Genomic DNA, 11,677 nt, shown 5'->3' with positions numbered 1-11,677 from the left:
TGATGCAAATGATAGTTATGGTGATGATGGTGGATGAACCAGAGAGATCCAAGAAGAAAAGAAAAAATAAATAAATAAATAATAACTTATTTTATTTTATTTATTTTTAATTTTAAAAAAATTTTGTAATATTTAATTATTATTTTATTTTATTTTTGTAAATAGTTTTGTAATTTTTTTTTTAAATATTTATTTATGTGGACCAATTAAATTGTGCCACGTGTACACTGGGTCCACGTAGACATTCCACCATGGCAGTTAACAGTCAAAATGGATGGAAAGGGCTAACTGCTAACGGACTAGTGGTTTAGGTAGTTTTACCACCAAAATTTTAGATTAGGGGGTTAGTTGCAAAAACCTGTCCACTTTAGGAGGTTTTGCCGCAAATAACCCTTTTTTCTTTTATAAACCTCTATTTTTATTTGACAAGTTTCTAGCATTAATGTTTTATTTTTAACAATTCAAGTATTTAAGGGTTCATTTAGTGTGTCGTATTATATTATATTATATTGTATTAGTATTATTTAATAAAATATTATGTTTAGTATTCACTTGTATTCAGTGGCGGAACTATGTTATTGTATGGGGTGGCCATGGCCCCCCCTAATATTTTGGGGAATCATTTTTTATATATTTATAATTTATAAAAATTAAATTTAGTTATTAAAGAAATACAATTAGTTTAGTTTACCTCAATGTACATAAATAGATGGTGTATTATTATATAAGGTTGTATAGGTGTATTCTATTTCTTATATTAATTTAAAGGCTATGTGTAGAATTTGTCCCTCGAATTAATACGGTTATCAAATCGTCTTTTAAATTTATTTACTATTCCCTTTGAACTATGTCACAATGCTGAAATATAAGTCTTCTAATAAGTTTTATCCAATGTTGCTAATAAAATAGTAATGAGAATTGTGTGTTATTGTCACATAAGTGCCACAAGTATAATTTAAATAAAAAATAATTTAAATTTAAGAAATTTATTTTCTTATCAATAATTTTTAAGAAAATTTAAGATTAATTTATTTTTATTCATATAATTTAGGGTAAATACTATTTTGGATCTTGTATTTTGTAAAAAGTTACTAATTGGACTTTCTATTTTATTAAATGATAAAATGGACCCTATATTTTTTGAAAAATGTACAAATAGAACCCTGAATTAATTTTTTGTCAAAATAAAACTTAATAATAATCTAATCTAAATATGTTATAACAAATCTAGTTACATTTTTTGTATCTGTTTGTGTTAGAAATTATCTTAAAGTTAATTATATTAAAAAATAAAATTGTTAAAAGAGTTCAGGTCCTATTTTACCATTTTAGAAAATATAGGGTCTATTTTGTCATTTAACAAACATAGGGTCCGAAATAGTATTTATCCTATAATTTATAGGTAATAAGAAAATATTTTTTAAAATTTTAAATTAAATATGTGACACTGACAATAATATATCAAATACATTGACATGTTTTAGTAGAAAATTTTTTAAGGGGTATGATACGATCATTGATCATTGTAATAATTCAAGGTTATAAAATTTTTAAATAGCCTAATTTTATTATTATTTTCTAAAAAGAAAAAGGTAAAATTACAATTTTCTTGACCTTCATGTTTGGCCCCTCCTTGGGTCTTTGTCTAGTTCCGCCACTGCTTGTATTAATAAATTGTGTAAAGTTATAATATATTTTCAATAAACTCGACCTCATCATCGACTTTGGGTCGTGTCTCGGGTTCGAGATATCGATCCAGGTCTTGATTCAAGTTCGGGTTCGGGTCTAGGTCCAGGTCCCGAGTTCGAGTTCGGGTCTCAAGTTTGGGTCTGAGTCTGTGGTCTCGGGTCTGGAGCTGGATCGAAGATTGGGATTGAACTCGGATCCTTTATAAATAGTATAATATAAGTTAATATAGACTATTTGTTGTATATTAAATAATACAACTTACATTGTATTAAAAAAATTTGTCGTAATAACTAATATAATACATTGTTTTATTCAAATAAAAATATTATTTATTATTTAATACAATATAACATATATACTGCATACCAAACAAGCCTTAAATATCATTGCTCAAGCAAAATCATTTATTCTTTTGCCTCTTCATCTTCTTATTTTCTTTGTCATCATTCATTTGGGGTTTTGAAGGGTCGGGGTTCGGATTTGTTCATAGATCACTTATATCAGATTTTAGCACAATGATTTACTATGCATCCAAGTTGCAAGCCTCTTACCACACGGTAAAGGAATAATTAGCTAGCCTCACTGAAAATTTCAAGGAGGATTTTCAATTACATTCAAATTTCAATGATCAATCTCCCCAAAATTGTAGATATCGTAACGACACTCACATAACAAGAGACTCCAAAGTTATTCAAATGAAAGACACAAATAATCCTAACACTACCAAAGAAGGAACAGATGGAGAAGAAAGTGGATAGAGAAAATACAACACGTGTGGGATAATAGGCACTGACTATAATACACGTACTTGCCAAAATCGTACTAACATGGATGCATCTCGAGCTAATTCAACAATTGCTATGTGCCACATACCACACAAGATGATGAGACATTCCACTTCTACCTTACTGACCATGATAACGATTTTAATTTTGAATATGTTTAATTATAAGACTATATACTTTAACTGAATAGGTACAAGATTAAAAGTAATTTTTTGTATTGGTTTGGATAAGAGTCATTGCATTGCTTTTTTAAGGATTTATTCTTGCTCAACCATGCTTCATGTGCAACTTAATAATTTATGTATCATATTTTTAATAATCTTTCGCAACCATAATTTCTAAATTGTTTGTTTCCTTTATTACTTTTTGTTATGAAAATCGATCCACCCTTGATATTTTTTCATTGAGTATTGTGAAGGTCTTCAACATTATTTATGTGAGATTAATTATTGGATTAAACGGCGATTATTTTATTTTTAGTGGCATTTATTGATTAGGCATTATTTTGGTGGTATTGGTGATTAGGTATTATCCAAAGCCTATATGTAAATAAAGAATTTGAAACTGAAGTCTTCTATTTTCTTCGGTAAAAATACTCCAGAGAATTTGAAACAAAGGATTAGAGAAGCTTTGGAAATTAGAGGATCGGAAGGGAACTTAAAATATCTAGAGCTGCCCTTATTATGTTCAAGACAGAAGGATGCTAATTTTTTTATTTTTTGGATAACCTCGCCTTGAAATTGCAAGGGTGAAAGCGAAATTGCTTTCGAAAGCTGGGCGTGCTACTCTGATCAAATTCATAGGTCTTTCCATGCCTATGTATGCCATGCAACCAAGCTCTATAATAGACTTGTCTCAAGGATTGATGTCATGGTTTGTGATTTCTGATGGGACTTTGAGAAAGGGAACCATGGGATCCATTTGACAGCTTGGGATAAGATTTGCCTTCCCAAATCTCGGGGTGGTCTTGGCTTTCGTAAAACTAAGGAGATGAATCAGGTCTTCCAAGCAATGTGGGGGTAGAACTTATTATGTGGAAGTCAGTCTCTTTGCTGCATGATTATGAAAGCCAAGTATCTCAAAAAGAAGGAGCTTCTTAAATGTATGTACAAGGACTCAGATTTTTAGTTTTGGAAAAATGTGGTGAAAGCGAGTGACCTCTTGAGAGAAGGGGCTTGCAAAATGGTGACTGACGGTAGGGATCTACTCCAATATTGGTGGAGGATTGGTGCCCTCCTCTTCAAGATTGGATCAAGTTGAACTGTGATGTTAAAGTGGAATTGGAAAGCTCGTGTGTCACAGTAGTTGCTATAGGCCATTTTAGTGAGGTGGCTTGGGTTAACACTACTACCTTGGATTTTTCAGATGCTCTGTGCAGCGAGGCGGCATCGTGTTGCTTGGCACTTGATATGACAAAGCTCAAAGGTTACAAGTTTATCATTATGGAGACTGATTCTAGGGTAGTGATTAATTCTCTCAATTGAAAGGCCTTTTGTTGGAAGATTGAGAACTATTCTTCTTTTTGTTATAGGTTTTTTACTTATAACAAACATATTTTGTAATGACCGTAAGGTATAATTTATGTTTCAATGAATGCTTTTTAACTTTTTTTTTTTTAAAAAAAATGATCACAAGAGAGAGAACCATAGAGAGGTTTTTTTTTTTTTTTTAATTATTTATTTTTTATAGAACAATTGGGAGAAATTTCATTATGAAAAAAAAAAACATAAATATGAACAAAAATAAATTATGATTTTTCTTATAAAATCTTTTTTTAAATGAACAAATAAATTAAAAAATAAATAAATAAAAAAAGAAGGGAGAATGAGATATAGAATACATATGATTACCAGGTAGGTGTGTGTAAACGGTGAGTTGTTTTCGGGACTCAACGCGCCCCTTAGACGCCACCTCTCCTCCGCCCTAAACTTCTCAATGTACGGTGGTCAATCCAAGCTCGGTAGGGGTGGCGCCGGCGCTGGAAGAGGTGCCGGAGCTAAGCGACTTAGTTCGTCCTTTCCTATTCCTCCCCCTCACCGCTCTTCCTCAGCTGGGTCCGGACGCCTCTCACTCGGTGGCTCCGCCTCAGCTTCCAATCCCCGAAACCGCGCGTCCGGAACAATTTCTCCGGCACCGGCCGTTGAAGAGTCATTTAGTTTAGTGGCGGGCAATAACCCGCCTGCTTTTGCCATGATCATTAGACTGGCGCCCGAATTGGTCGATGAGATCAGGCGTGTCGAAGCCCAAGGTGGGAACCCTCGTATCAAATTCGGCACCTTAGCCAATAATCCCCACGGAAATGTGAGTTCTTTTTTTCTTTTCTTTTTTTGAGTTGTTGGAATTCAATTTCAAATAGGTGTTGATTTGGAATTTCAAATTTTTTTGCCATGTTTTGTGGTTTGTAACTATGTGTGTATAACTTTCCTGTTTTCATGGTTAGTTCTTAATTGGCCGTTGCTTACAATGTTTTGTATGGGGAACAGTGTAGTTTCATTCAATTCATACGTTACTTAGTGCTATTCCATGGCTATGTCTGTTATGTCTCTATATTAGTTTTGTGTTTTGGGTCTTTGAACTGTTCAATGGGTACTGTACTATTTCTTTTAGAAAATATGTCACTGTAGCAATTGTCATGTTGGTACCAGTGACAGACGTTTATTACAATTCTGTTAGGATTGAAGTTTATTTTTCATGATGCTCCTTATTACATCAGGCTATTGATGTTGGTGGGAAGGAGTTTAGGTTTACGTGGTCAACAGAAGAAGGTGATAAATGTGATATTTATGAAGAAAGGCAAAGTGGGGAAGATGGAAACGGTTTGCTTGTTGAATCTGGGGCAGCATGGCGCAAAGTAAATGTAATTCGATCTTTGGATGAGTCCACTGCAAACCATGTTAAAATGCGTTCGGAGGAAGCTGAACGAAAGCATAAATCACGCAAGTATGTCGAGATTGTTATGAATATGTAGCATACTCTTTATATTTTTTTGTTATTGTGTTGTAGGTCTGGAATACTTAATTTTTACTTTTTGAAATTGTCATGAATACAGAACCCTCATCTTAGACCATGGGAACCCATCTATGAAGAGCCAAATAAAGAAGTTAGCTGCTGCTGAGAGTAAGTTTTTATCTTTGGGCGCGAATTAACAAGATTTATTATTGTGATTGAAGTGTTGGATGTCTTCTTGTCCTCTTCATATGTACTAAAAGATTGTTGCAATAATAGTGACATTTATTTTCCTAGAATTGCTGATTTTATGTAGTCCACTTGAAGATTCTTTCCTATTGTTCTTGAACTAATTTTTTATAATCAAATTATGGTTGATCTATGTTAAAAATTCTGGTGTCTTTTTTTTTTTTCTTACTCTTTCCTCTAGCTACCCCGTGGAAGCAATTCAAACAGAAGAAAGAGCTTCCATCTAAGAAAAGGAAAATTGATCCACCTCCAGGTCAGTGATTTTCAGTTCCAATGGTATTTTTTGATGGGCCTAGGTTTAAAATGGTATGTAGGTATCTGGGCAGTGTGCACACTGTCCTAGTTTTATTTAGAACCCACTCTTAGCTATAGTTGCCACTACGGATAATGGATGTTGTATGCTTTATAGCCCATAACATATCATGTAGTTGTTACCACTAGCAATAATGAACTTTCTTCTAATGTAATTTAATGTATAAATTAATATGCGGGGTTGCATCACTTGCAGCTGGAGGTCCTCCTAAATCTCTGTACAAACATGGGATATCATCGACAACTACTATCAAGGGAAGGCCCTCATCATCTCCAGTTCCATCTCCCCCAGAGCAATCTGGTCCTGCTGTATCTCCATTAAGAACTGTAAATATTTCCAAAAGTCAAACAAGTGTAGATGTTATACCCAATCAAGTGACTGGTAAAGACAAAGCTGTTGTTAACTCTGACAAGGAACTCCCAGCCAGGGCTAACAATGTAACAGGGGAAACAGTGGGTCGTAAATCTAATTCGGTGGATTTGCAGAGTATACTGATTAATTTGCTAATGGATAATCCAAAGGGGATGAGCTTGAAGGTTGGCAGAAGAATTACCTTTCTTTTGTACTTGTTTAATACTACTAAAAATAAGTTGCCAATCTTAAGCTTTTTTTATTTTTTAAAGATTAACTTCTGCTTTCCTTGTTGATTCTCAAATAACTTTCTTAAATCTTTCTTTTTCTATCTTATCCGTAGGCTTTAGAGAAGGCTGTTGGGGATTCAGTTCCAGCCTCATTAAGGCAAATTGAAGCCATTATGAAGAAAGTAAGTGAATAATCTCACTTGTTATTGACTTTTTGAAATAAAAACAGGTGGTCTTATGTTTTCATTTTCATCTTGACATTAGATTGCAACTTTCCAATCTCCTGGAAAATATCTCTTGAAACCAGGAGTGGAGACAGAAAGCTCCAATAAACGTTTGTCTGTTAATGGAAGGTATCTCACTTTTCTTCATGTCTCTCTTATGGTTTCTTCACTTATGAGTTGATTTATTTTCTGCATCAAAGAATTAAAAAAGGTAAAAAGAGAGTATCAAACAGAAATATCCATCACCACACACACAGTATTATCCATTTGCTGCACAGTGGTAGCTACAAATTTTTTGGGTTGTGTTGTCTGGGACGTGTCTAATACTGGGGAGGAGATTAGTTGGAGAATGGTAGTTTGTACTTTTTATTGCCATAGTACTTCCGCATGATTTATCTGCTCCCTTACTTCTTCTCTAGGTGCTTATAATAATTTACTCTGTTCTGCAGTCTCTTTCAACTCCTTGGCTAGTTGGTACATATTTACTCTAATTCTGAACAATTTGGGTTCTCATACTTTTGATATTCTATTGTGTTAGCACCATACTATTTTATCTAGAAATCGAGGCACCCTCCTGGGATGTAATATAAAGAAAGAAAAAAGTTCTGCTGAACAGCTTTCTCTTCTAATACCTTCCTGGGATGTAATATAAAGAAAGAAAATTGTTTTTAATTTTCCTTTAGATAGAGTTTTTCCACGCACTTTGTACATTCATTAAATCTGCTTTTATAAAATTAATTAAGTGTCTATTATCTGAATCTACTTAATGTTCCAGTTCTCCTAATGAGAACCTTCATCAAATACCTGCTCCTGAAGACAAGCATAATCAGACGCTGGCTTCAGAATTGGATTTTAAAGACAAAGTCCCATCTCAGGAATTTGATGAGCAAGGACAATTAAACTGTAAGCTTGGAGAAGAGTCTAATGAGTTAGAAAAAATTGATATTGAACAGCAATCACCTGATCTTTTTGGTGAAAAAAAGGTCTCTGACAATGAAGGGCATGTAGGCAGTTCTAGTGATAGTGGAAGTGACAGTGATAGTGAAAGTGACAGCAGTGACAGTGGAAGTGATAGCGGGAGCCCCAGCAGAAGCAGAAGCAAAAGTAAAAGCCCAATTGGCAGCGGGAGTGGGAGTAGTAGTGATAGCGATAGCGATGCATCTTCCAACAGTAAGGAGGGTTCTGATGAGGATGTGGACATTATGAGTGATGATGACAAAGAACCCAAGAATAAATTGCAATCTGAATCTGTATTATCTGGATCGCTCATTAAATGGAGAAGTCCTGATGGCAATCCTATGCAGGGTGGTAATGATGAGAAACAAGATGGTCATGAACCAGAGGCTGCCGAGATAGAGAAAGATGGGCCTGATGGAAAACAGGAAACTGAAATAGATGTAATTGGTATGTCTGCTCCCGAATATTCTGAGGTACCTGTAGAAAAATCTAATAGCTTTTCACCTGATCATGATAAACTACAAGAGCATCAAAATTTTACAGGAAGTTTGTTTGATGGAGTTGACAATATTGTTAAGGATAGACCTAGGTATGAACGATCTGATAGCTCTGAGAAAATGTCTAAGGGAAAATACAAACGGGGTGTGGAGGTAAAATCAGACAACAAGTTTGAGAGGGGAAAAAGGTTGAAAACAGAAAACTCATTCGAGCCTCCTGTTTCTGGTAGTAGAGATGTCCACTACGATGAGAGTGTACACAGATTGCCTTCTAACAAACTTATTGAAGACCCTAATAGGGAAGCCATCATTCTAGCGGTTAATGGAGGTGAGAGGGATGTGAATGGTGAACTGACTTCACACAAAGTAAATGATCGAACATTTTCTGGAAAATCTAGTGCAGATTTTCAGCAATCAAATAGGAGGTCATTTGAACAAGGTGGACCAGCAAAGGCTCCCGATTCAGCAGAGAGACCTCATAATTATGCTGAAAGCATGTCGGTCGTCGTCCGTAAACATTCTCATGTCCATGAAGATTCCCCTTCACAGAAGTCTAAATTTCACAAGGATGCTCAATACGAGGATGGTTTCATTATTGAGAAAAATATCTTAAAAAATTTGAAGGAAAGTGGTGTGGGTGGAAAACTGTCAGTGCCCTTGGATTCTCATCATAGGAAACACAGTGGTGGAGTTGGGAAGTTTAAGGATGGTGGACAGGTTTCTGGCTCATTTTTGGGTACTTCACCAAACAATAACAGAACAGTTGCTGAGCAATCCCCTGCTGTTAATGGGCGAGGCAGTAGGCTCCAAAGAGAGCATTCAGAATTGGAGCTAGGTGAACTTCGTGAGCCCCTTCCTGAGGTAACACCTGCTAAAAGGCAGTTTGATAGAAAAAACTCGTTTAAACAGTCAGATAATAAACTAAGCAGTTCAGACTACTGGAACTCAGATAGTAAAGGGAAGCCTGCAGGAAAGGGAACTTTAGTTTTGCGAAAATCATCTTCGCCTGACCTGAATCCCAAGGCTCCGAGCAATTTGGATATCTCACATAAAAAGAGGAACCGTGAAGACCGTGCTGAAGATTCAGCGCGGTCTCAACAAAGGGTTGCACAATCTCAGCTGCAGCACCATTCAAGAGTAGATAATGTTGAATTTCCTCAGTCCAACAAAGTAGAGACGAATGGTAATTCTCGACAAAATGATAAAGAGAAACTTGGGAATAATCTGGAAGGCTGCGGAGAGAGTAATAAGAAAACACCTGGTACTCAGCAGTTTGATACCAGACGTGGGGGACCAGTTTCCCACTCCATAAGAGGAAGGAAAAAAGGCACATCAAATACAGTGGCAGAATTAACTGATGGACGAACTGAGCCAATTTTGGGAGATGGCAATAACAGTGAACGTAAGAGAAGAGATTCCTCGTCAGATGAAAATAGTTGTTCTTACTCTAAGTATGAAAAAGATCAACCAGATCTCAAGGGGCCAATAAAAGATTACTCTCAGTAAGTAGATGCACTAGTAGAGCTTTTGTGTCAATTAATCCTTTCTAGCCTTGAATAACACTGTCCCCACACTTTTTTGGGCGGGCCTCTGTTATGTTTTACGGCTTGTTTTGTTGATTTAAGTGTGTTATTTTTAACTCTTCTTTTTCCCCCGCTGTTAGATACAAGGAGTATGTGCAGGAGTATCATGACAAATATGATTCATACTGTTCCCTGAATAAGATCCTAGAGAGTTACAGGTTTGCTAAGGAAACATAATTAGATGAACTTATTCAAGTGTGTAGTTGCTTATATTTTTAACTCTTCATCTTTCATGTGTTTAAAAGTATACATACACCTTTTTGAATGCAGGAAAGACTTTGATCAACTTGGAAAGGACCTTGAGTATGCTAAGGGAAGGGACATGGAGAAATATTATAGCATCTTGGAGCAACTGAAAGATTCATATCGCCAGTGCGGCATGGTATGCTTGTCTTAAACAGTGATTGCTTTCTTGGTCAGATGCACATTTTACCATGTGCACGTCGAGCATTTCAGTTTGTCTTATATTGGATATCCGTTCTCAATTTTGCTTACTTCCATAGTTTCTTCTTTGGATTACTGTTGCATTAAAAAGTCTTTTTGTCCTTCTCTTTTTGATTAAAACTATTTTCCAAACAGCATGAGTGTCTTGGAGTATTTTTGCTGCAAATTAAAGCAGTTGATTTCTCTTTCTGTTTGCTGTCAAGATTCATCTTTTTCTCACTATTTCTTACATACAAAACAGTATTCACGTCCTCTACATCTCAGGATCTATAAATAATACAGTAGGCATTAGAATATATCCAACTGCTGGTGCTTAGGGATTCTCTAAATAAGCCAAATGGTTTTTCAAACAATAGTGTAGTGTGTATGAACGATAAGCTCTTTATCTTACTGACAACGATGTAAATGTTGTAACCTGCAGAGGCACAAGAGGCTGAAGAAAATATTTGTGGTGCTTCACGAAGAATTGAAGGTTATCCTTGCAAACTTTGTTGACCCTCTAAAATTTCAAGCTTTATGAATTTCTAGAAGGCCTTCTAGAATTTTGCTTTAACTTTTCACATAACTAATTTTGTACATCCATCTTCTATCTCATTTCCTTACAGCACCTTAAGCAGAGAATTAAAGATTTCGTCCTTTCTTATGGAAAAGATTGAAGAGAATGATAGAGAACTGAATCGGAAGATTTTATTCATTTTCAAAATCCAGAGGGGTGCTTGGAATTGGAAGTTGATGGAACCTGATCACAATCACAATGTTCTCTTCTCACATATGAAATTGGTTCCCTTGACCAGTCGAGTGGATTGATTTAGTGTCTCTCTCAGTTGCAGTTGCAGCTTCAGCCCCAGAAGAATACCCAACCCATCTCAATGTGTACATTCAATTTTCTTCTCTTTTTTTTTTTTTTGTACATTTCCTTATCTAAGTAGTTGCACCTTTGGGTTCAGGCTTTTTGTTTTTGTTTAGCCTGACCTTGTTTTTTTTGATCGTTTGCTTTTGAAATTTACCATTTTTGATGAGGTATTGTTCATACTTTTGTCTATTTAGTGAATTCACAAGGCATGAGTTTGTAGAGGATAATAGGAGTCATGTCATGTCCACATCCATGTTTATATAATTTTTTTTTTTTCAGTTTTCTTCACCTTTGCGTATCATCCTTGTAAGGTGTAATATCGTTATTAACGCAATTTTATATCGGGTAATACTTATTTTACTTTAATGAAGATTATTAAAAAATTATTTTTGTTGATTCAATTTTTTTTTAAAAAAATAACTCAAATAGCAAAAACATACTTTAATTTATTGGTAGGGATGATATTTGCAGTGATGATCTTGGGGTAATTATTTTTCAAAAATACAATTTTATTTTAATTTTCTCTTTTGGTGAGGAAAGATTCAAAAATACAATT

General features: G+C 35.0%; 1 protein-coding gene across 1 annotated transcript; it reads left to right on the top strand.

Annotated features, from left to right (window-relative positions):
- Nucleotides 1-4,205: 4,205 nt before the first annotated feature.
- On the top strand, nt 4,206-11,396 carry LOC115707625 (uncharacterized). The gene is made up of 12 exons (XM_030635642.2): nt 4,206-4,775; nt 5,188-5,414; nt 5,524-5,591; nt 5,851-5,922; nt 6,178-6,518; nt 6,677-6,745; nt 6,828-6,916; nt 7,563-9,743; nt 9,905-9,982; nt 10,095-10,206; nt 10,690-10,740; nt 10,874-11,396. Exons 1-12 carry the CDS (start codon nt 4,410-4,412, stop codon nt 10,922-10,924), a joined length of 3,705 nt encoding a protein of 1,234 aa, XP_030491502.2. The 5' UTR covers nt 4,206-4,409; the 3' UTR covers nt 10,925-11,396.
- The last annotated feature ends 281 nt before the right edge of the window (nt 11,397-11,677 follow it).

The sequence above is a fragment of the Cannabis sativa genome, chromosome 1 (genome assembly GCF_029168945.1).
Source record: "Cannabis sativa cultivar Pink pepper isolate KNU-18-1 chromosome 1, ASM2916894v1, whole genome shotgun sequence".
NCBI classification, from domain to species: Eukaryota; Viridiplantae; Streptophyta; class Magnoliopsida; order Rosales; family Cannabaceae; genus Cannabis; species Cannabis sativa.
The sequence above is the reverse complement of the archived record's forward strand: the minus strand, read 5'-3'. Positions and strand labels throughout refer to the sequence as shown.

Coding starts and splice junctions, on each gene's coding strand:
- LOC115707625 (XM_030635642.2), top strand. CDS start 4,410: ATGTACGGTGGTCAATCCAAGCTCGGTAGGGGTGGCGCCGGCGCTGGA. Junction 5,923..6,177: donor GAAAATTGATCCACCTCCAG/GTCAGTGATTTT, acceptor CATCACTTGCAG/CTGGAGGTCCTCCTAAATCT. Junction 6,519..6,676: donor CAAAGGGGATGAGCTTGAAG/GTTGGCAGAAGA, acceptor TCTTATCCGTAG/GCTTTAGAGAAGGCTGTTGG.